This window comes from Talpa europaea (assembly GCF_964194135.1).
Source record: "Talpa europaea genome assembly, chromosome: 1".
NCBI classification, from domain to species: domain Eukaryota; kingdom Metazoa; phylum Chordata; class Mammalia; order Eulipotyphla; family Talpidae; genus Talpa; species Talpa europaea.
The window spans coordinates 19716586-19742519 of NC_140073.1; the positions used below are offsets into that span (position 1 = coordinate 19716586).

General features: G+C 46.5%; 1 protein-coding gene across 2 annotated transcripts in view; it reads right to left on the reverse strand.

Annotated features, from left to right (window-relative positions):
- Positions 1-17471, reverse strand: part of PRR5L (proline rich 5 like) — a gene marked incomplete at both ends in the record, with an annotated part of 47498 nt that extends 30027 nt beyond the window's left edge. For both annotated transcript variants that reach the window (XM_084246776.1, XM_084246777.1), the window contains 3 exons: positions 799-847; positions 15587-15667; positions 17308-17471. In XM_084246776.1, coding sequence (XP_084102902.1) covers positions 799-847; positions 15587-15667; positions 17308-17471 — 294 coding nt within the window. The remainder of the gene's footprint in view (positions 1-798; positions 848-15586; positions 15668-17307) is intronic.
- Positions 17472-25934: the final 8463 nt, after the last annotated feature.

The window sequence follows — 25934 nt, forward strand, 5'->3', positions numbered from 1 at the left end:
CTCTCTTTAATAGATCAGACGAGGAGACTTAGTGATAAGAGTAACTTGGCTAAAGGGTATGTATAGTTACACCCGATTAGAATCCATACCTGGGGATGGGAGAGACTGACACCAGAGCTAAAGGTCTCAAAGTGAGGATCGGGGTCCCCTAGGAGAGTCCTCAGATCTTTTTCACATGGTCAAAACTATTTCCTTAATAACAACTATGTCATTATCTGTGTGTATCCTCGCACCCTCCATGGAGTGAACCATAGTGTTTTCCAGAAATTGCATGACCTGCCAGTCACAACAGATTGGCTAGGATCCAGTTGTCTTCTCTGAAGTCAGACAGTGCAAGAATTTGCAAACATATAGTACACGGCAACATCTAATATTACACCCACATACTGCAAACATACAACACAGTCTTCATATTTTTTGTTCAGAAAGTTATTTTTCATAAAAATGTTAACATAAAATAGGTTTCTATATAAACGAATTAAGGCACATTTTAAAGTGTCGCAGGTTTAACTGCTAATAGATAAAGACAGAAATAACCCAAATAAAGGATCATTTCTATATATTAAAAGCATAAAGGGATCCTGGGACCAAAACCTGGACAGTGACTGCCTGGGATGACTAGGTCTGCACAGCCAGGCCCACACCTGTGTGCTCTGAGGTCACAGCACCACAGTGCAGGCTCATAGCAGGGGCATGATATATGTGATTTGAGATGCTGAAGAAATGCCAAGGTGGACAGCATCAGTCATCTACTTAGGTGCATGTACCCAGCTGCATAATGACACAAGCTCAGCTTACCTGGAAATAGTCTGATATGAAGGATCCAAGTTCACTCTTCAGCAGCCGCCTGGGGAAAGAGAAACACCGTCAGGCAGCCCGTGATGGTTCAGCTTGTGTGCAGTTCAGGATGCAAAACAGTGCTGGAGTTCTGATGCCTGGAGTGGGGCCAACGCCAGGGCTAAGAAGGGAGGGCACTTCTCTGCGCCCTGGTAATACCCCTGACACTGAATGCCGGCCTCAGTTTCCCTCAGCCAATAAAAGGAAACAGTGAGGAAAAGGAAAAGTGGTTTAATTTGTTGACAAATGAGGAGGGCCGCAGACGCATGTCTGAAAGACCACTGTCCTGCTCTTTGGCAGAGTGCAGGGTTGTTTATACAAAGGAAAAAAAAGGGGCAGATGGGCAAGGGTCTGTAAAGGGGAGGGGGGAAGGGTCTGCACGGGAGACAGGTGGGCGCCAGCTTGCTTTTTTCAACAACTGCTCCCTTTTCCTTGGAATGCAAGAAGACAAACCTGTCAAGCAGGGGAGGGACATTGCAAGAAATACAGGTAAGACAATCTTGTTCATGCTTATGTGAGTAACCAGTCATAAAGAAGGCAAACTTGTCAAATAAGGGGGAAATTGCAAGACGATGGGGGAAGACAAACTTGTTAATTCTTATCTGAGAAACCAGTCATTTGTAACTGCATCACCCCCACCAAGATTTTTAGAGAACTGTGGTAGTAGAAATTCTAGACGAGTCCACTCCTTAGATCACTCTATGAAAGACAGCCAGCTCACTAGGGCCACTGCAGGTGATCTAATTCAGAAAGAGTTAGCAGAGGTAGGCCATGGCACCTGTCTTCACGTGAGGTCAAAAAAAAAAAAAAAAAAAAAAAAGCCAGAAAGAGAAAGACCATTATTTTGAAACACTTCACATTTGCAGACTTTATGTTCTGAAATGCATTTTTCATACATTCTTCAGTCAAGGATGGCAAAGTGGGTGTATTTGGGTTGCAATTATATATTATACATCCTGTAGAGATAGAGAAATTGAGGCTCAGAGAGGTCCCCCAAATAAGTCAATAGCAGAATTAAGATTCGAACCCAAGTCTTCTGCAAATTCAACATCTTTTCCCATAACCCCACCCTATTCTCTCCTCCAAATCTACTGGAGACCATTCAACTTGGTGCTGTGATTTGGGTGGTCTTAACATCATTCCCTGGGCAACTGAAGCAGTCCTTCAAAGGGATCCACTACAGGGAAAACAATCATTACCCATGCATCAAACATTTATTGAGCTGTTCTTTATGTGGTAGAGATTGTTCTAGCACCAGATGTACGGAAACAAATGCAACAGGCAAAGCCTATTTCAGGAAGCTTCTATTCTTGGAGATGGGAAAGAAGTGTGGATAGACAGCATGTTAAATAAACTCCCAAAATCATTTCAAAAAGTCATCAGTACTCAAATTTTCTTTTTAAATAGGGGTTTTGGTACCAGATACCCTTATCTATTACAAAATATTGGACCATCCCTATTGTTTTTTCTTTCATTTGACCCAGACAAGGCAAGTGAGCTAAAAAAACAAGGATAACTGGTTCCCTGGAACCAGTGAATTCCCTGGGAACTAAACTCTTCATGACTTCAAATGCTTTCATTTACTCATCTCACCAGCCATGATTCTTAAAGAGCAAGCCCTCGAGCTTCTGACACACCTGCTGGGCATTAACTCTTCCCCCAAACTCGTTCCCACATGTCGCAGTAGGAGGAACAGGAAGTTACAGAGAGCTAGTGTTCTGTACAGAACATCATGGACAAATAGAATTGAGACAGAGAGATATCTATGATCTAAATTTCTTTTTTAAAAGACTTTATTTATTTTGTGTAAAAGAACTAGGGTATAGGCCAGAGGTGCAGCAAGTGAGAGAATTCACCAGAAACAGAATGGGGAGCCGAATAGGCATATGTACTGAAATATACTGCTGAGGGGAGCAGCAGGTTAAGACAGGGGAGGTCTGCTGCACCAGGTGGGTTTGGTCCCTGGCCCGGGATTGAACTCAGGCCATAGTAGTGATAGTGCTGAGACTTAACCCCTGTGTCACCTATGATCTAAATTTCTGTAATAGGAAGACCTCTGTGCAGCTACAAATGTGTGTTAAGCAAGGAAAATACATACTCTTCCCACAACAGAAAATGTGTTCTGTGGACACTGCATTTTGATATCCAGACAAGCAGGAAGAGAAGAGCCTGGAAGGCTATCCCACCAGCACAATCCAGGGGCTTTATCAGTCACTGGCCAAGGGCAGGCCAGTCATTGCTGCTCTTTGAGGCTAGAGGCATCTCCCTTACAGGAACCAGAAATCTAGTGGGCAGCCCCAGCTGGAGAGTGAAACAGGAAGAGGCAAAGAGGTTGCTTCTAACCACGGGAGCAAGAAACATCTCCTGACAAAGACTTAGCAGCCATTGGGAAGTCTCAAACCCATAGGTGAAGAAACCAAGTTGTATCAAAAAGTAAAAAACATGCCCTAACCAAAGCCAGGAACAAAGTTCCCCAAGCATATCTTGGGTACCCATAGAGCTGAGGGACTAACACAGTTATGTGACCAAAGAACACTCTATGGAACTGGTGCCCAAGGAACCCACACTAGGAAAACTGCTCCTGAGGATGCTTCAGAAAAACGGAACAAGAAGGAGGCCAGGGGTAAGGGTCGGCATCAAGGTCAAGAACTAGGAACACACCTGGACCAAGAGAGAGGAGGGATCTGTGCGGGTGTAACAAGGGGACACTGGGGCTGGATGTGATTAAACTAGGTGATTATTGCCCCCGGAATATCACCATGATGTGCCCCAACTCAGGACACCCCAGAGGTCTCGTCTCCTTCCCAGGGAGGCACAAAGGCTGCGGCCCACAGGGAGGCTCAGCCTTTATGTGATGGCCCAGAGCTGCAGCAAGCCACGGCCAAGGCCAGCACTCTGTGGTGGCACAGGCAGCGAAGCTTGAGGTAGGAAGCAGCTGATAAAGGAGCACAGCCTGATGAGGGGACCTGATACAAGACAAAGGCTTCCAAAAAGGACTCTGGAGCTAACTCTAGCAAAAAGAGTTAGCTCAACAAGGTGCAAATGGATGAGAATTAAAAAAAGAAGACATGAGGTGCTTCCATCAGGTGACCCCAGTCCTTTACTGAGCAGGGGCCAAATGCAGGTGTGGGAACCTGCTTTATAACCTTTAAACCTTTTTTTTTAAAAGATTTATTTATTTATGCATACAAGAACTGGGGTACAGGCCAGAGGTGCGGGTGGTGAGAGGATTTGCCAAAGACAAAGTGGGGAACAGAATAGGCAGACTGACTGAAATATGCTGCTGAGGGGAGCAGTGGATGAGACAGGAGAGGTCTGCTATACCATGTGGGTAGCTCCCTGGCTGGGGATTGAACTTGTGCTGCAGTGGCTTCAGACAGCTTCATAGGCTGTGTCTTAAACCCTTACACTAATGAACTAGAACCAGTCTTGTCAAAAGAATTACACGTTTGTCCTATTACCAAATCCCGAGTCCCAAACCCTCTCCAGAAGGTATTGTTATACAAAATTATCAGAACAGCACAGACTCTATGTGATCACGTGAGCTAACATTCTATGGCCCTGGTGGGTAAATAAGTAAATTGCTCTGACCCTTACCAAACTGTAGGGTAAATGAAGACTGCTCAGACTTTTGCACCGCTGGCCTCTGTGGCTATCCCCTGTGGCCATGAATGCTGGGTCCCAAGTTGCTGTCTCTTAGCAACTTTGTTTCCCCTAACCTGTGGGGCTGATGCCAAGGGCTCCAATGTTCTCTTTCAAGCTGCCTGAACCACTGATGAACCTCCCCAGCCTGGGATGGCTGCAGAATAAATACAAACCTTATTTCTGTCTGAGCTAGTTTTGATTTGGACAAGGTCACTGAATCTATGGACTGAATTTTCACTGCAGCAAAATATGGGAAACAACAAAAATGTGGACCAATTAATACTCATTAAAAATTCAATCCCCGGCCAGCCAGGGAACAACCCACATGGCGCAGCAGACCTCTCCTGACTTGCCCGCTGCTCCCCTCAGCAGTGTATTTTGTCAGTCTGCCTGTTCTGTTCCCTGCTCTGTCTTGGTGAATCCTCTCACCCTCCACACCTCTGGCCTGTACCCCAGTTCTTGTATGCATAAATAATTAAATCTTTTTAAAAAAAAGTTATGCTACAGGCAGCACAGCTTTCTTAAAAAAATTAGGGTTCATTCATACAAGGGGATTCCGTACAACTGAAAAAAGAGTGAAAAGTGCTGTAGAGGACACCAAAGAATTTACATTACATTGAGTGAAAACAAAAACAAAATGGAGAACAGTGTGTTAAATCTGCTACCTTGTGAAAAGGGAAGAGAAAAAGAATAAAAAGAATACTATTTCGATATAGGCAGTACCAACAAATTCATTTGTCAAATCTTTTCTTAAAGCTACGGTTCTGCAACAGCTAGACATTTGGGTTCCAACAGACTCTCTGGACTGAGATATACAGTGTCTTGACTTTTAAATAGACAAGCATTTTAAAGCTTCTCTTAAATGTACTGAGTTTTCCCTCCTCTTCGCCAACTCCCCGGGGAAGGGTTGGAAATGGTTGAAACTGTTGCTGGGAATGAAATAGGACAAAACACTTTAACAAACTCTACTCCCTGTTTACAGACCAGTCTGTGTTCTTCGTAGACAGGTCCAGTCTCCCCAATTGCTTTTCCATACATGGTCTTTATATGTGCAAAAAGAAGTTCTAGAAGAATACCTACAAACTACTGTTAGGATCGTCACGTTTGGGGGTGGGGTGGAAACTGGGTTTCTGGGGTACAGGGGAGTAAGATTCTTCCCAATGGACTTAATTATACATGTAATAATTTTGTACCCTGTGAATCAAACCTATTAATTTCTTTTTAATTTTCTTAATTAACAAGAACCACCACCAAGGCTATCACCAGAGGGCTTGAAGCTAGAGAAAGAATTGTGGGAATGAGTTCCATCAAGGGCACATCTCAGGAAGCAGGCTGTTGTGGGGGTAGCGGGTTCTAACCTGCGATCCAAATCCACCTCAGGCTGGAAACCTGAGGACTGATGCTGAGAGGGACAGGCTGAGGGTAGCTTGGGCTGGCCGAGCCGACCTGAGAGAACGCAGCTGAGGAAGACTGCAAAATCGATGATGTAGCTCACTACTCGGTGTTTACTCTTCTTGCGCTTGGTTTTTAAGGAAGGGGTACTTCTGAAAATGCTACTCTGGTCTTAGCTGAACTGAGAGAAAAGGGATTTTCCCTCCCTCTGTTTTGATCCACCATTTCCAGGGGGAACTCAGCAAAAGGTCCCCTCCAAAAAAAGGAAGGAGCAGCTGATAGAAAACAGGGACCCCATGAATTAGTTCAATGACTCACAGCCATTTACTGAAAACCACATGTTATAGACATAGTGCTAGAGGCTAGAGGAACAGGAGTGGGGACTAGATTTCTCCCCTCTGGGCCTCTCATGAGACACAAGAGCAACATCTTCCCCAAAAACTAAGAGTGAAAGTATCAAGGCAGTGGCGGTCCGGAGACGTACAACCACAGAGGGGCCGCCACCCCAGGACCTTCCTCATTCCCTTTATGTCTTCAGCTTATAAAACACAGGAAGAAAGAAAAGCAGGAGAAGGATGAAGAATGAAAAGTGCCAGTGGCTCCCTAGACATGGCAGGGATGGAAATCCCGGTTTCCCACGTGCTTCTTGGTGGACACAGAGGTCGGAGTCCACAGCTTGCCTACCGCTTTGTCACCCCTCCCTAGGGTTTCTTCCTGGAAATGGGAAAGCAATTACTTATTGGAGAAGGCAGAGGGGTAGGGGAGAAAAGAGGAGAGAGAAGGGAGAGAAGAGACATAGAGAAGGAAAGACTTTAGGATGTAAGCCTAGAACAAAAGTATAAGGTCATCGTAATAGCTCCAGTCTTGACACACAAGGACAGCAACTCTGGAGGTGATGAGTAGGGCAAGCAGGCCCACAAGATGGAGACCCAGCAGCCTGGGTAAGGGTGCAGGCCTGGAGGCCTGAAGCCTGTGGTGAACATTCACCGTGGTGAGTGAGCTTTGCAGGTTAGTCCCTTATATCTGCTCCCTCAAGGGAATTTGGAGATCATGAGGACACCTACCTCTCAGGAATATTGCAAGGACTAAACACATTATTCCTAGAAGGGGGAGTACCCAGCACAGTGCCGGCACAGGTCTGGCTTGGCAAGTGTCTGCCATTGGGATCCTGCCCAGGTCCAGCTGACCCTGAGCCCATGCTCCTGAGAACTCCCTTCTACTCCCTTCTCAGCATATCCGGCAACCTGGGGCCTGGCATTGAAGTCCCAGATGAAATTCAAGACGGAGGCCAGCCTACCCTGATCAACACACAGATAACATGGTGGGGGCAGAGCCCAGGGGAAGGGGTTTCAGGACTTGGGGACTGAGGTCAAAGCTACTTCCCTGCTTCAATAACTCCTGCCTCCTCTGGTCCACACATTAGACTTCACGCCAGGTTTCATTTGAAAACACAATTCTGTTCCCAGCCACCACCATCAGCAGCAGCCATGGAGCTAGACGAAGGAAGCAGGAGACTGAGAGTAATGGGAAGGGAAGGCTTATGTGGGGCCCAAACCAGAAGGGAAGCAGGGCATGAGGTTCGGTGGTTCAGTCAGAAGCCAAAAGGGCCATAATAGGAAAAAATGGGGAAGCGTTCACTGGTCTGTATTATCTCACCCAGCCCTCCCTCGCAGGCTGACCGGGTGAGACGCCACCTCAGTTGACAGGATTTCCTGTTTGACACAGGCCTGAGATCTTGCCCCTCACTGTCTGTCAACTTAACTTCCCATTTCTGTGGGCTTAAAGGTAACAGACACACTGGCTGAGAAGTGCAGGGATGATGGCACAGTGGAGATGACAGAGAAATCACCTGGGCGAAGAGCCACACTGTCCCTGGCACACACAGAAGACGCAAGGCAGCAAATCCTCAGAAGAGGATGAGCAGCTTGGGGACAGATACCGCGGGGCTCAAGTTTAGCCAGAGGAGTTGGTGTAACTGTGTCAGATGTTAAATATTTCTGTGCCATCTGGTAATTAGGGGCTGCCCCCCCCCCCCCGCCACTCTTCCACTCCACCCTGACCCTTTGGGGAAGCCTCATGACTCTGCAATAGCTGATGGCCTCAGGGTCCTTGTCCATCTCTATAGCTGGACAGTGCCTGTCTAACCTGATTATTAGAGCACACACCTCGATTCTGCAAGAGGATATGCTTCAATGAGGCAGCATTTTAAGCAGGAACATATGGGCATGCCCCTTCCTCCCTGACTGTTCCTTGGGGACCCATTAGAGGTGGTGTCCTTGTCTCAGGGAAAATGCTAGTATTCCCTCACCTCTATTACTGTGCTGCAGTGAAAACAATGAAAAGGATGGAAGAAACCAACAAAAGGCAGGTTTCCAGTTCATAATTCTGTCACATTCACACACACACACAAACGCGCACACGTGTGCATGTGCACACATGATGCTAGGCAGTTGGCACACAGTTTATAGAATTCTCCAGTAGCTGGAGAATCAGTAGAAATGATTCTCCTTTTACAGGTGACACCACTGATGCTCAGAGCCTTGCCTGGGGCTAGACACTGGTGGATCCCAACTCAAACAAAGGCCAACCCGAGCTAATATTAGCCTGTGGTGCCCCAGGCCCACAGGGGCAGGTAGGTAATGGGAGAGAGGGAAGTAGTGGGTGCAAACTGCGGGGGCACTAAAGCCAGCAGCCAGCCCCAGTCTAGACTATGGGTCCAGCATTACCTGATGTGAACCTCTCAGAGAGGCCTGAAGTTTTAGGCCTGGAGTTTTGGTCAGATTTCTGAACACCACGTAGGCCAACTACTGTGGGGCATGGTCCTGGAGGGTTCCAATTTGCCACTTCCCTCTAACTACTCTTGCCGGCCAAAAAGTCAGGTCTGTTTCTCAATCACTGAAGACAAAATATGTAACATGTAGTCAGGCAGAGACACCTGGGCCAAAAAGAGGAGACTGCACCTTAAACTTTCCCCAACCAGGGTCCTCAGAAGACAATGCCCTCTTACCTCAGGATCTGTTCATGGATCTGTGCAGCAGCACATCAAGCCTAATTGTGGACAGTGCCAGCCCTGTGTGAGTCTTGCAGCTAACTTACTGTGTTTAAGAACCCAGGAGGCTCAGGTTCAAACCCTAGCTCAGTTGGTGCACCTCTCTGACTTGCTACTCGCTCATCTGAAAGACAGAGATATAGTGCCTGTCTCTGAGGGTTGGTGAGCTTTAAACAAGTCGGTATTCATAAAGCACTTAGAACAGAAGCTGGCAGGTGCTGAAGACAAAGCAAAGGTCAGCTATCATCACTACTTCATGGAATCCCATCTCAGTCTGGTCTACACAGCTGGCCAGTCACCTGCATCCAGGCTATTCTCCTTCTCCTCTTCCCCCAGCTGCAGGTCCCAGCACACTCAACACTCCCTTAAAGAGCTGGAAATATCGGAGGTGGATTTGCCTTCGGGGTTTCAAGGAGCCTGCCGCCTCAGAAGGGGGACATTTAGATTCAGCCCTGTCAGAGGTCAAGCACCATTCCTGGAACCTCTTTTTACCCTGAAAATCACTGGGTTTCTTCCCCACTGCTGCCTCTCTTCCAACAAGAACAGAAGCAGAGTGGTTGGAGAGAGAAGGAAAATGTGAGTTTCCTGCCTTAGGCCAGCTGCAGATAACTCATCTCTGGCTTCCAGAAACCCTCTGAGCACTTATTTCTGCAAAGAAAAAAAATAAAATCCCCCCAGGGAGAAGAGAGGCATGGAGAGAGCATTGGAGAGAAAATAATATCTTAGTTACTTTTTCCATCTGACCCCCACCTGTTCATCCCTCAGACTTCAACAGAAGCGTGGTTGTCCTCTCAAATCTAATTACGCGCCCATCTTCCACACTCCCCAAGCAATCTGTTTTGCTAAGATCCCCCTTAACATTTCCCGTCATCATTGCTGGATCAGTTCCCTTTCACTCTGTAGGAAGTTTCCTCAAAACAAGAAGTAACCTACTCAACAGCCACCCTAACACCGAACCCAGCACCTGGCCCAGCACTTCACAAACATTCATTCAGGAAATGAGTGTAAGTATCAATGACCCCACCTCTACACACACACACCAGCCAGTGTGAGTGTGAAGTGTAGTGGAAAAAAAACCACTTGCCTGGGCTCTTCTAAAAAAATAGTACCCTTAAGTCATAGGCTTCTCACACTTTTCTAACTCTTCTTGATCACATTCAGTCAGTAGAATAGTTGGTTGAAAACATTTAGGAAATATGTGCTCCTCTGTCAGAGTTTGGCCACTCTTGTTCTTGGAAGAGCTCATGAAACCTGAACTTCTAACCCAGAGAGGTCTCCACTGCCAAATGCAGCCACAACAGGACAAACTTAAGAGGGACGTTAAAACCCACATCCATCCCCATGCAGAATGTATTTATTTATTTAAAGATTTATTTATTTATGCATACAAGAACTGAGGTGTAGGCCAGAGGTATGTAGGGGGTGAGAGGATTCACCAGAGACAGAGTGGCGAACAGAACAGGCAGATCTACTGAAATACACTGCTGAGGGGAGCAGTGGGTGAGACAGGAGAGGTCTGCTGCGCCATGTGGGTAACTCCCTGGCTGGGGATTGAACTAGTGCTGCAGTGGCTGCGGATAGCTTCATAGTGCTGTGTCTTAACCCTTTGCGCCACCAGGAGAGCCCTCCAACCCCCCCCCCCACGAGAATTTAAACACAAGAAGACACTCTGGGCCAGTCCAAACTCACGGCAGGCAGAACTGTGGATTGTGATGACTAGGAATTACCCTAGACTATGCCTATTTATCTCCCTCTTGTATAATTTTTTAAGTTTAACATTCGGTTTACAACACTGTATATGATTCAGAAATATAGGATCCCACCCCTTCAGGTGCATGCTACTGCACCACACCCACTGGCAAGGCACCCATAATATTCCACCAAAGTCCAATGGGCCTTCTCCCCACTTTCTTCTTTGCCCTCACCCTCCCCCTTTAGTAAAAGGACATATTCTTGCCTTGCAAATCCTATTATCTAAGGTGGTTTCAGTAGAAAACATTCTGATGTATGGTCTGCATACTGACAGACCACATGCCCTGACTTTTTTTTTTTTAAATAGAGGCATGTTTTATTTATTTGTTTTGTTTATATATGCACTGGGTACAGTCAGAAGTGCAGAAGGGTGAGAGAATTCACCAGAGCCAGAGCGGGGAGCAGAGCAGGCAGAAGGACCGAAGGACACTGCTGAGGGGAGCAGTGGGCGGCAGGAGAGGTCTGCGCGCCATGTGGGACCCTCCTCCAGTGGCCGGGGAGCAGCCGGGGATCGAACCGGCGCCGCAGAGGTCGCCGGCAGCTTCGCAACCCAGCGCTCAACCGCTGCGCCACCAGGGAGGCCCTACTTGGGGAAAATTTGCTGCCTTATTGAGGCGTGACATTCCTAGTGAATTTGTTCTTAAAAGGAAACCACATTTCTACCTTGATCTAATGAAGTGTTTAGAACTTGATAGTCCTTAGTCCAAAGTTATTTCTCATAGCTACTCCAAAGTCTACCTGCTAACATTTAAAAACTAGAATTCATTTTCGATGACGTGTCTCAGAAGAAAGGAGCAACTTCTTGCAAGCCTACATTTTAGGGCCCATTTAGGGTTCCAACTTCCTGGTCATCCTTTGCATCTGGCTTTGGTTTAAATGAATTCCTGCTTCCTGAGCATCAATACTAACTCCACTGTTATAAAGATAGCCAGGGCTGGGTAAGGTGACCAGGAGAAAATTGATTTAGTCTTTGACACTGGACATGGATAATCCATCAAAGTTTATTATGGTTTGGCTTGAGCAGAATGGAGAACCAAGAGCCTCATTTCCTCTTGTTCTTTTCTCTGCGGAAAAGGAGGAACAGCTGGCTCTCCTTGTAAGAACTCAGCCTCACCCAAGCTTTGTATCCAGCACATTCTTGGAGGAGTCTGTCCCAGACCTTCTTAGCTCAAAGTGAGCTCACTTCACCCAAACTGCTAGACAATCTTTATTCAGTATTGTTCATGGGACAATTCATCACACTTCCCTGTGCTTGCTAGCACGGAACACGCCCATCACTTATCACTTTATCATTGCTGAATTGTCACAATAATAGGAATAATGACAACTCACATATTTTATGCACTGCATCCTGTGCCAATGATGCTTTTAGCATTGTCTTAGTTCTCCCAAACACCATGAGGTGGATGCTATTAGGATCCACATTTTATAAAAAAAAAAAAAAAAAAAAAAAAAACACTAAAATTAAAACAGAGGTTTTGAAAAACAAAGTAATTTGCCCAAGGTAACAGAGTTAGTCTAATCTTGATCCCCAGTAGCTACTTCTTAATGCCCACAAAACTGTCACAACTGATTGACAGTGAAAATAACCTAGTCTTCTCCATATCTGCTTCCCTACATTCCTGCAATCCTGTGCTCCTCGCTCATGTATGCATCTTCCCCACAGGTCATGCCTCACCCCTGTTGTGTTTACCAGTCTACATAGCAAACATATCGTTCAAGAAAAAAAAAGGGAAAATCTAAACCCAACAGTCCATTCGAGTGTAACCAGAGAGCAGAGAGTAGTGGCATGTCTATTTTGGCATTTTCATTATTGAAGCAAAACAGCTGTGTTTATTTTCACATAGACACTTGCAGATGTGGGTACACATGGGGTGAGCTTGCTTCACTCAACTTGGGACCACCAAGTCAAATATGTGCCTAGGATTGTTTCCACATTCTCAGTTACACTCTGAGTCTCTCAAGTGAGAAAGCCCATCTCCGTTCTAAAAATCATCCTAAATAGAAGGCTGGGGGATGGAAGGTCCAGAAACATGGGTAAGAGGAGATCTGATTTTTGAAAGCTTTGACTGATTCTGGGCTCAATTCATATCCGAGCAATTATGTTTCAAACCAAGACCACAGACGTAGAGAAGAACAGCCAGCAGCCCCCTTGAGCCCAAGGGAATATCCTGCTCTTCAGAAAGGTGTTTAAGAATAACAGCACAGGATGAGAAATGGGGCCCTAGAGACCTCAGAAGAGGAATGATAACAGCAGGAAGATCAAGACCATCACCTTACTCTTTCCTCTGACCTAAAACCTCTCTCTCTCTCACACCTCACTATAGTATAAAGAACACAGACATTACTCTGAACACAATTGTGTAACAGTGTGTCCCCCAAATTCATATGTTAAAGCCCTACTCCTCATATGATGGTAGCCTGGAGATGGGACCCTTTGCAGGGTCACTGGGTTTGGTCATAAAAGTGGGACCCTTAGGATGGGATTAGCAAACTTACAAGAAGGGCACTGGCGTCTGCTGGAAGAGAGCCCCCACCAGGTGTTACGCCTGCCTATACTGGGACCTCAGACTCACCAGTTTTCAGAACAGCAAGAAATAAATGTCCACTGGTTAAGCCAACCAGCCTGTCGTATTTGTTACAGCAGCCTGAGCAACTAACACCAATGTCTAAGTCATACAGGAGTGCAAATTCCAACTCTACTGTTTTTAGCTGTATGGTTCCTGAACATTCGTGTGCTGGTGACAATGTTCCTCAAATGACTACGAGGGGGGGGCCTAGTGTGTGGATGTAGGTGAAGGGTACCCATGCATTTTCCAGCACTGCCATCCACATTAGCTTCCTTTTCCCCATCCACAGTCAGAGCTAGAATCTGGGATGTGCCACACCCTATTAGCTGATCTTTTAAAATTCACCCCATAGATGTATTTTGTTGGCCTGTGCCAATGTATTTTGTTGGCCTACACCAATGTTTGGAGAAACGTGGATTACTTACCAACACAAAAGATCAGGAAATTTTACATAAAAACCCCAGCTTCCGGTTCTTCTTGAAAAATACAATAAATTCTGTGTTCTGCCAGGGTAATCCTCCTTGGTTGGCTCTGTTGTCAACCACCCAGGCCAGGCCCACCCATTTAGAAGACTTGCTTGGAACCTGCAGGCTTCTGAGTTAGCAGCCCCTGGGTTCACAAGGCTGGGGAAATCTGGCATGGACAGTCCTTTCCTAACAGCACAGAACAAAGATTTTTAAGGTAGTTTCAGGATTAGTTTCCTGAAGTGAGGAACAATTTGCACTTTCCGGACTCACTGTTTTATTTATTTTTACTTCATTGCGAGTGAAAGAAATCTTATGCAGGACAGAATCTCAGTTCTTGGAGTAAAACTGAGCTCTTGCAACTCAAGGATTGGCCAACCCCTCTTTGCCCCTGTCACTCAACCTCTCGAGGCCTCAGTTTCTTACTCTGTACAAGAAGGCTTTGGGTTAGATGATCCCTATTGTCTCTTCCCATATCTGTTTAAACATTATGTGAAATTCAAGTGCAGGGGTAGAAATTCAACACAACTGTGTTTACTTCTGAGCCCTAAAGATTTTAATGAAAGCAGAGCTCTTAAAACACCTCATTGACTGTTAATACAGGTCTTAACTAAATGTAAACAGAATCCACATAATGGCCTTGTTTATTGTTCTGCCCATTCCAGGGCTGGGCCTTTTGCCTTGATGTTTTCCACTTAACACACCAGTGAGGAATGAACACCAGGGCATTAAATGACCTGATGTTCAACCTCCTGTCCCCAGGAGACCCTTTGCTTGGAGTGCTGCCTGCCTCTCTGCCCTCATTTCATCAAAACACATGCCCATCCACACCAACACCCAGGCCCTGGAGCTCTATACATATGGTGTCTTGCTCATAGTCCCCCCGAACATTTGCACCTACAGTTTCCACCACTTAGTGTCTTCTTCACATAATTACTTCCCACTGGTCCTTCTGATGTACCATTCCTGGCCTCCTTGGAGAGAATAAGTCACGCTAAAATATATTTTCATGCTGCCAGCTATGTGGTAGTGGCTGTCCCAGTTGCACTTCACATTTTACATGTATCATTAGTTGATTGATATCATCACCCCAACAGAATATAAATTCCAGGAGGGCAGGGTCTATGTCTGTCTTGGCTCATTGTCATCTCTCCAGTACCTAGCCACGTGGGAGGCAATCAGATATTTGTTACAGATTAATGTATGAAAAGCTGACACAACCCTACTGGGAAGATTCTGGAAGACATTAAACTCCCTAAAAACCATGTCTAATTGAGGGTTGCAGTCTCAAAATCTAATGGTAATGGCAACACAACGCTGCTAGTGATAGAGCTATTAGTACCAAGTACTTAGCATGTTCCAAACTTGGCCTAAGAGATTCCTTGTGTAATACCCAGTTTCCACAAGAATCCTATGGAATTAGGTGCATTTACCCTCTCTGTTTTCAAATAAGAGGAAACCAAATCACAAAGAAGTTGATAAGTCATTTAGTAAAAAGGAGAACAATAAAATCCCATATGGTCTGGTTCCAACCCCAAGCTACCTTGCTTTATATGCTGCCTAATAGTTAAATGGGGTACAGTAAATGTTTACAGAATCCATGAGCTACCAGGTATCCACCCTGCACCATTGGTGCCCCCTCCTCTGCCACACACATTCTATATACATGAACAATGGATGAATCCTCTTTGGAAAAGAGGTCTAGACAAGATAAGGGTCTCAAAACTTAACAACAGCCATAAAAGCGACATAAATGCCAACAGAAGAAGCAAGGAGAACCAAGTAGGAAAAAAATCCTTACGATAAAGCCGCTGGTGGGGTAGCCCCCTGTGCCCCAGCTCAGTGGGAAACAGTCCCTGGCCTGGCTAGACACGTACCTGATGTTTTCGTTCAGTGCATAGAGCTCATTGCTTTGTAGACCGCCCCCTTTGAAGACGTTGATCACGGCCGACTGGACACTGTGGGGAAATAGAAATGACTCCTTGTTAGAGGATCTGCCTCCTGGGGCCATCTCAACAAATAGCTCAGGGCTGAAGGCAGGTGGGGGGGCCAGGAAGCCTGTGGCACAAACACAGCCACGATTTCCATCCATGGAATTCTTCACATCCTCCCCAGGGTCCTTGGGGAGGAAGGAAGACAAAAGGACCCTCAAGTAACCCCTCTCCCTCCACTTTCTTGCAAGCAAGCTGTCTTCCTCCCTGGCCTTGCTGGCAGCTGGAGAGCGGCAATAACAAAGGCAGGCAGTGGGATCTGGTCTTAGGAAATGGTGTGGCCAGCACCACTGGGCCCGGAGAACCCAAATGGTGCCGACTGCAAGCAGCTGCTGGCCTGTGACTGAAGTTCTTTCACCTGGGAGCTCCTGTCTTTACTGGTAGCTTGGAGGCCTGGGGCTAGTAGGAAATAATTCACTGTCCTTTTAATAGTTTCCTTGGAAGAACTTCACAGAAGCTGGTCTCATTTACCTCTTTAACTCCCACTCCTGGAGGTGTACAGGCAAGTAGGGTCAGCCCCTGGAGAAGTCACAGCTTAAATCTATGATTTCTGGAACCCCAGCCCAAAACTTCAGCAAGCCACTGATTACACTCTTATCTTTATCAAGGGTCCTGGGTCTTTTCTAAAGAACAAGGATTGGGCCTCCCTGGTGTCACAAGGAGAGAAGCACAGCACTGTGAAGCTGTCTGCAGCCTCTGCAGCACGAGTTCGATCCTCGGCCAGCCAGGGAGCAACACATATGGCATGGCAGACCTCTCCTGTCTGGCCTGCTGCTCCCAACAGCAGTGTATTTCAGTCAGTCTGCCTGTTCTGTTCCCCACTCTGTCTTTGGTGAATCCTCTCACACCTCCTCCCCCCAAGGCTCTGGCCTGTACCCCAGTTCTTATATGCATAAATAAATAAATCTTAAAAAAAAGAACAAGGATTAATTTAACACCAGAACATTTCAGAGTCCTCTGCCCATCCCCATCATGAGTGGTGCGTTCATGTCACTGAGAAAATTCAAATGATCCAAACTATAAAGAATTCTGTGATGCTTTGAAATGATGTATCTAATTTATCCAGAGAGTAACTGCATAGATTTGAAAAATAATAGTAGCCCACAGCAGTGCCAGACTTAGCATTAATTCAGTCTCAGCTCAATGCTAAGTATAAAAAGGTCAGCTGGACTCCTCACAAAAACTGTGTCTCCTCTTCCAACCTCTTCGGCTCACAGGTACTCCTAACCTCTGGTTTGGGCCAGCTTTTTTTAGCTTTTCACAAATACATGTCTTATCTTCCCCAGTAGGTAATAGGTTACTTGAGATTACTTACATGGCCACACTCTTGGGTACTCTGGTAGTCTGGGGTATGATTAATGAGCATGAACAGTAACTGTGAGGTCCACTCCACCCATCCTGGTCAGTTCACTGCCTCTGATAGCTCAGAGACCCCCGTGATCAACTTCCCTCTACTAAATATTAGGAAGGCTGATGGATACATCCTCGCTCTCATCATCAATTGTCCCTGTATCAGGACCTTATGAAGCAGACATCCCAGAGGAATAGAACTAAGCCCGTCCCTGGCCCCTGGGAGGCCTCCCCTCAATAGCCAGCACCTCCTTTACCTGTTCCAGGCCGAGTTGGAGCTCAGCTGCAAAGCCTGCCGGGTGGCTTGAAATCGGGGCAGATCACTGAGCACCGGGGAGCTCATGAAGCGAGGTCTGGGCCTGCGGAAGGAGCCCATCTTGTGGAACTCGACAGGCAGGCTGGGAGAGAAGCCGCGGGTCATAAGTCCGGGTGACGGGGCAGTTTCTCCTCTGGACCCAACTGCCCATACACAGGGCTTCTCCCAAGAGTACTTTCTGGCCCTCTGGCTTTCTTAAAATCACAAGTTTAGCCAACACCTGAAAAGAGAGAACAGCTTGTATTGAAAACAAGACTGAACAGACCACATCTCAGAAGAAATTGGCTGAGACTAACCTAAGAAAGACTTTAGGATAGTTAACAGGTCTCTTTCTTGGTTATGACAGTGTGGCCACCCCAAAGTGGGAGGGCAGTAGCAAGGGGACCAGGGTGAGGTCAGTCCTACAGAAAAGTGATTTCTAAGCTCTGCTGGACTGTGGCTCTTAGGCAGGCCAGCAAAGTTTGGGAAGTGGCTGGGTTTCTGTCAACCCCACAAAACTGTGCAATAAGAGACAGCTTTTTAAAAAGATGCCTCAAGACCACAAGAATTTCTTGTCAAGGCACAGAAGACCTTCCATGCCACGCCCTGACCATGCCAACTTGTGTCCATCAGGGAAGCTTAACAATAGACACATCCTGAAGATGTCATTAGGTGATTTCAGCAGTGTGTGAAGGTCACAGAGGATAATTATGCAAACTTAAGATGGCAAGGCCTACTGCATACCCAGGACTGTATTTCCCAAAGTATCAGTAGTTCTTCCCTCAGGCATGGCTCACCATTCCTACCTGCTGTGCATATTAATTCCATCAGAACCTATTTGTTGAGTGCTTGCTATTTATTCACCACTTATTAAGCATTTAAGACCTACTCCTTGCCCTCAAGAGCCCTATGGGCTACCTAGAAGTAACTGTCAGTTTGTGTATTCACCCACACTAAACATTCAGTGAGCACTTACTACGCACCAGGCACTCATTTAGGTACTGGAGACACATGGCGGCCCAGCTACCTGCCTGTGGAGCTGATAACCAGCAGGCCTATCCCTCTCTCAGGCTTTCTGACTGTATCTAAGCTCCTCTTGCCCAGAATTCCCTTCCTTTTCCTCTCCGCTTATCTAAATCCAACTCATCCTGCAGGGTTGAGTTCAAGGTTACTGTCCTCTGAGCAGTTCTTAGGAGGCTTTATGGCTTCATGGTTGAAGGCAGTGGCTTTGCCATGAACATGGGTTCCAGTCTTAATGAGGGCACTCCCAAGTGTGGTGACTTAGGGCACTGGAGTCTGAGAGCAGGGCTGGGGAGAGATGGAGTGAGCCGTGGGGCCCGCCCAGCAGGGCAGCAGAGCCACGTCTGCCAGCCTCAACTATCTCCATGCAGACCAATCTCTTCCTTCCTTAGCACCTCCAGACCTGCCTTTTCCAGATTTAGAGTCCTTAGTGAATCTAAATCTAAATCGATGACTTAAATTGAGTTGTGAAGCTGGTCAGTGCAAAGGACAAAAGGAACCACCACTGAGGCTAAGCACTTTTTTCCTCAAGAGTTTAGGGTTTAGGCCAGAGATAGACTCTTACCACTAACTCTGCGAAATCCCAGAAAACAGTGCTGAAAGGAAAAGACAGGTTCCAGCCATTCATGTCAACCTTCAGGATAGCAGGGAATAAGCTTTGCGGTCCCCACTGCAGCCACCTCCAAATTAAACACAGGAATGAGGCTCCTTCTTAGGACAGGGCCCAAGGCCATCCAGGAGAGGGTGTGGGAGGTGCTTAGCAGCTGTCCAGAACAATGGCAAAGTGACAGGGAACTTGGAAGACCGAGGGACAAAAAAGGAACAGCTTGTCCCACCTTTTACACTTTTTCTCCAAGGAAAGCAAACTTGTGTGCCTTTTTCCTTTTCAGTCATCTGCCCTTTCACCCCAAACTTAGAAAGAGCTAACAGGGAGAGAAGTGTGTCCACATATGCCCGGGGAAGTCACAATAATCCTGCTCAATTTCAGAGGGTCCCGATAACTCCACAAGTGCCCCTGGAATTCATAAAGGTCGATGCCAATCAATGAATGAGGCCAAGAAGTCAGAAAACCACGGAAGCCCCTTACCATCCGTAAACTGCTGGCTTTGGGATTTATCTTGCTCAGTAAAGGTTACACCATTCAGACACATCCATTCCACTGCCCTTCTTCAAACGGGCCTGCTAAGTGCAATTCAGCTGGGTAATAACAGGATATTAACTCCTTTTACGAGGATCTTAAACTCGAGGTGATGGAGCTGTTGCCCACTCGATGGCACTTGTACAGGGAAGCAGAAAGGATTATTCCAGGTGTTTACCCTCCGGCTTCCGGCAGGAACAATCACTCCAGGGGAGGAAGCCATGTGGCACAGAGGATCCTGACATCTTGACTTCTCAGTTAGCACCCCCACTCCAAGCTGTGTGTGCAGCCAGCCAGGTCTAGCCCCACCCCATGCGGCCCTTTTTAAATCAGGGTCATGTTCAGTCCAAAGGACCGTGACTAGGCCTCCCTGGTGGCGCAAGGGGTTAAGATGCAACCTATGAAGCAATCCACAGTCACTGCAACATGAGTTCAATCCCCGGCCAGGGAGCAACCCATATGGCGCAGCAGACATTTCCTGACTCACCCACTGCTCCCCTCAGCAGTGTATGTATTTCAGTCAATCTGCCTGTTCTGTTCCCTACTCTGTCTCTGGTGGATCCTCCAACACCCACACCTCTGGCCTGTGCCCCAGTTCTTGTATAAATAAATAAATAAATCTTTAAATGAAATAAATAAATAAATCTTTAAAAAAAAAAAAGGACCATGACTGCAGCTCTTGCGGGCTCTTACCAGCCACAGGGTAACACACCACAAGAAGCTGCATCTCACTCCATTTTTTTCCGCCACCTTCAGAGCGCAACAAGCTGAAGACAATCCAAAACTGTCCTTGTCACCACCAGTCCTACTGGTGAGGGGAAGCCCCTGAAGGTGCTAATAGAGAGGCCCAAAGGGAAAAGTGGATGCGCCCTACATGCACCTGCTGTAGTCCTGGCCCCTCCAGCACACCCTTGTCCTGACCTACATATGATAAGTCAGAAAAGGGTAAGATGGGACCCCCAGACGTGCCAATGCAGGTCCCTGTTAACAGGGGATGAAAGTGAAGTCCATGAGGACAGGGACGCTTGCCCGGTGACTTTGCAGTAGGAAACACTAGGCCACTCTGCAAACTCCTGGAAGTCAGGCGTGGAGGCTTACGGATGTCTATATCCTCAAGCCTCAGCCTGCTGCTTAAGATAAAGATGAAGGCAAGGATAGGAACTAAACCGGCATCAGCTGCCTCCTGTCATGGTGCCAAGCACTGTCACAGCAGATAAGCTTGCTCAACCCTCAGAAAACCCCACTGGAAGATCAGAGAAGTTAAGTAACCTGCCAGAGGTCACACAGCTAATAAATGGCAAATTACTGACTGGTGCCTACATGGGCCTAATTCCACAGTCCACCCCCCTTATCATCCTACCAAATTGGGTCAGAATCAAAGTTATTAAGTTAGTCAGGAACATCCAGTTATGAGATTTCATATAAAAATTTAAGTCTCATGCCCTTAAGATAGATAAATTGACATAAAGAATTCCATGGCCAAGGCCTCCCCGGTGGCACAGCGGTTGAGCACTGGGTTGCGAAGCTGCCCGCGGCCTCTGCGGCGCCAGTTCGATCCCCGGCTGCTCCCCGGCCACCAGAGGAGGGTCCCGCATGGCGCGCAGACCTCTCCTGCCGCCCGCTGCTCCCCTCAGCAGTGTACTTCGGTCCTTCTACCTGCTCTGCTCCCCGCTCTGGCTCTGGTGAATTCTCTCACCCTCCCACGCTTCTGACTGTACCCAGTGCATGTATAAACAAAAACAAACGAATAAATAAATAAATAAATAAACACATGCCTCTTTAAAAAAAAAAAAAAAAATTAAAAAAAAAAAATTTAAGAATTCCATGGCCACATTAAGTAAGGACCAGAGAAGCAATGAGAAGGGATAAAAGGAGAAAGCACAGAACATCTTGCGTAGACCTCCTTCTCCTTTCTAGCTGTGTGATCCTGGGCAAATTACTTGACCTCGTTGAGGCTTAATTCTCTCCTACATGAAACGAGATGCTAATGTGGAGTGCCTCAGGGTTGTATGAGGATAAAATGAGAACATATTTGTCAAGCACTTATAAAGTACAGTGCCTTGGCAAACAGCAAATGCTATGTAAGAGCTTGCTAAATAAATAAAATAACTTGTTATTTCAAACTCTCAGTAATGACAGCAGTGGGACTACCGCAATCCTTTACCCTGCTTCTGGCAACTTCAGCAACATCTGGAAAAGCCCCCACCCTGGTGATGGCAAAGCCTCTGAGCCCCCAAAGTGGTCACAATATATTGGGCCTTGTCTCTTCTGGCTTTTGGTAACTTGTGACCCTGTTTTCTGACCCTTCACCTCTGTTTAGCATATTCTTCAGTTAACTGCTTTCCCACACATCATCACACTTCCACAGCTTACCTTAACCCCACATGGAAGGAGAGTAGAGATTCTGTCAGATTAGGAAGCTGAAGCCCAAGCAGCTGTGACTTGGCCAAGGCTGGAAAGCTGTCAGGTCAGGAAACCAAACCTGGCACTAAGTTTCTAACCTCAAAGCCGAGTCAGCTATGGGCGCCCTGCCAAGCAATTCTTTTTTTCCCTATATGTTTTCAAATATTTTCATTATGCAACATGCTTAAAAAGGAGTATATACATACACATAAACACACACATCTTAAATAAAGATAATAAGCTATTGCCTGCTTAAGAAATAGCATGTTGGGCCTCCCAGGTGGCGCAGCGGTTGAGCGCTGGGTTGCGAAGCTGCCCGCAGCCTCTGTGGCGCCGGTTGGATCCCCGGCTGCTCCCCGGCCACTGAAGGAGGATCCCACATGGCGCGCAGACCTCTCCTGCCGCCCGCTGCTCCCCTCAGCAGTGTACTTCGGTCCTTCTGCCTGCTCTGCTCCCCGCTCTGGCTCTGGTGAATTCTCTCACCCTCCCGCGCTTCTGACTGTACCCAGTGCATGTATAAACAAAAACAAAGAAAGAAAGAAAGAAAGAAAGAAAGAAAGAAAACATGCCTCTATATAAAAAAAAAAAAAAAAAAGAAAGAAATAGCATGTTGTCTTGGCAACTGCCTGTTTCTGATAATAGCAAACTTGCTTATTTATCATAAAAAATGTAAATGTTTACATAAATCCACACCATGCAAAGCAAAAGGCCTCTTTCTGGCCACTTAAACGTGGAAGAAGCTGTGTCCAGACTCATGAGAGGACAGAAATATTCTAGCTGTACAATGTGGTAGCCACCAGCTGTATGTGGCCACCAAGAACTGGAAATATGGCTGGCACAGCTGAGGAACTGAATTTTAATTCAATGTAACTCAATTTTAATTTTTAATAGCCATGCACATGTACGTACATATAATCCTTTAAACAAAAAAAAGGGTATTTTTTCCTTTCTTCATACACCATGGTCATCTTCCCATACCACTGAACATTCATCTGCTTCATTCTTTTTCATAGTTTCTTAACTATTCCATTTAGGGGACACCACACTTGATAGAACCGGTCCCATATGGCTGTATAGTTCTGTAGTTTCCAGGTTTTTGCAACTGCAAAGAAATAGTTTATCTACCAGTGTTAGGGGCCATATAATCACTTCTGCAGGGGACATTCTCAGCAGTGGAACTGCTGGGTCCAAGAGCCTGCTCATTTGTGGTTAGCTTCATCCTGTGACTCTGACTCGGACACCCGCTTCGCTACAGCCCAGAACCAGAACTACAGGAAAGTTGCTGAGAAGCAGCAGGGCTGTAGCTCGGAAGGATGGGTGCCCACTAGGGGTCTGGGAGTCAAACAAAACCTGCTATCAGTGCTCCTTCTGCCAGGCACCAACTGTGTCAGCAGAAAAACCGGCCCTCCCAAGACACATTCACTTTTTAGGCCCCAAACCTGGAATATTACCTTAAATGGGAAAGATGTGGCTCAGTTTAAAGAACTCAAAGAGTTTATCCTAGATTATCCAGGTGGACCCATAAGTACAACCACATGTATCCTTATAAGGAGGACGCAGAGGGAGACTGAAGACAGAAGAGAAGACACCAGCCCACACTGAAGAGGGGATGTGAAAACACAGAACCTGGAGTGGCGTGGCCACAGGCCAAGGAACACCAGCAACCACCAGAAGAAGCTGGGAAGGAAAGAAAAGACTCCTCCCCAGAGCTTCTGGAGGGAGTATGGCCCTGTGACATCCTGATTCCAGACTTTCGGCCTCCAGAAATATGAGAAGAATAAATATCTGTTGCTTTAGACTATCGAGCGAGCTGGTGGTAATTTGCTCTAAGAGCCACGAGAAAGAAGTACATTCACTACGTGACCTTGGACCACTACGAACTGCAGTTCCTACCTCTGCAAAATGGGAATAAGAAGAGTTACCTTAGAGAACTGCTGTGATGCTGAGAAAGACGGTCTCTAAAGAGCCAGCTCAGTCCCGGAACTGTGCACGTGCCAGACACCAGTGCAGTAAAGCTTTAGAGCAAAGACACCAGAGGCTGGCTTGAAGTCACACTTAACTGTGTGTGACCAGGCAGGTGACTTAGGACTGGTTTGAGGAATGGATGGGATGATTCAAGTAAGGCTCAAGATCATCCTGGTACACAGTAGTACTTGATAAATACAACGTGTTGTTTATTTTTATTACCACCAGCACAGCATTAGTCAGCTCATAAACAAATACCACACACTGGGTGACTTAACAACAGAAATTTATTTTCTCACAGTTCTGGGAGCTGAAAGTCTGAGATGAAGGTGTTGACAGGTTTGGTTTCTCCCCTTGACTTGTAGATGACTGCTAACCACTAAGTCCTCACATGGCCTTCCCTCCACGGACATAATCCTGGTCTGTGTCCAAATTCCCTCCTCTTCTAAGGACATCAGGCTCATTTTAACTTTATCCCCTCCTCAAAAGCCCTATCTCCACATACAATCACATTATGAGGTACTGGGGAGTCTATGTCTTCAATATATGAAGTTTAGGGTGGGACACAATTCAGCTCCCAACCACCACCACCATCACTACAAAAAGGTCTTCATCAAGTGTCTGAGTTAAAAAAAAGACACAAACAAACAAAAACCCCACAGTATTCTCTTCTGAGGGACCAACGCAGCTAACTTTGAAGAAAATGTGCTTGGAAAATGATTTAGCTGGTCATGTTTGGGGGCATCATGTGCTGGTGACTGGTCTTGATCTCCCAGGTTCACCTCGAAGGAGTTTCTTTGAAAACCTCTGCACTCAAGACCTAGGATGTGTTTCTGGGAGAGGAAGAATATGGTGCCTTGCTTTCTCCTCCAGCCTCCAGGGGAGGGGCCACAGTCCTGCCGGCGAGGCCACGGGGGAAGAAAGCAGTGCCCTTAGTGGGAAATGCAAGTGGATTCCCCTGAGGCTCTAACATAGTCGCTGAAAAGGGAACTTGAATCTTGCTACAACTTAGAATTAGAGAAGTGGGTGCCCTATAAAGGCTCTGAGGCTTCCAGGAAAAGCCACTCTGAGAGTAAATAACAAAGAAGTCAAAGAAAACTAAGCACAGTCTGATGTGACTGCCCAGAACACCAGAAGGCAGTTCCCGAGGAAACCAGAGACAGCCCACATTCCTGTCACTCAGCTGGTCCCGTGTCAGGGAGCCCAACACAGAACTTCTTCTCTGGAACATGAGCACAGAAGCCGACAGCTGGATTTAGATACTGTCATTTAATTCTACCAGCCCTTTCTCTTTTTATTTTTTAAACATCCTTGCTTATTTTTTCACAATATAGGATTTCTCCCCTTACCATAGTTTTCCCACCACCAAAGAGCCCATCATCCTACACCACACGCCACAGCACTCTCTTCACCCCCCCGTTCTCTATTCTTCCTGTCCCTCCTCTTCCCACTTCTTCCTGAGTGTCTCAGGCTCGAGGTCTGCTTTCAAGGGTCAGTCTTACAGTGTGTCTTGTCTGACCTTTTGGTTTCTCTAGATTCCACATATAGGTGAAACCATCTGGTATTTACCTTTCTCCTTCTGGCTCACTTCACTTAAAATAATCCCTTCTAGCTCCATCTATGTTGCTGCAAATGATAAAGTTGATCATTTTTGACTGCTGAGTAGTATTCCACTGTGTGTATATATACCTCATCTTCTTGATCCACTTGGGGGCATTTAGGTTGTTTCCATATCTTAGCTATTATAAATAGTGTTGCAATAAACATAGTTCAGGGGCCTCCCTGGTGGCACAAGGGTTTAAGACGCAACCTATGAAGCTATCTGCAGCCTCTGCAGCACGAGTTTGATCCCTGGCCGGCCAGGGAGTTACACACATGGTGCAGCAGACCTCTTCTGACTTGCCTGCTGCTCCCCTCAGCAGTATATTTCAGCAGATCTGCCTGTTCTGCTCTGCACTCTGTCTCTGGTGAATCCTCTCACTCCCCACACTTATGGCCTGTACCCCAGCTCTTGTATGCATGAATAAATAAAATCTTAAAAAAATAAACATAGTTCAGGTTTC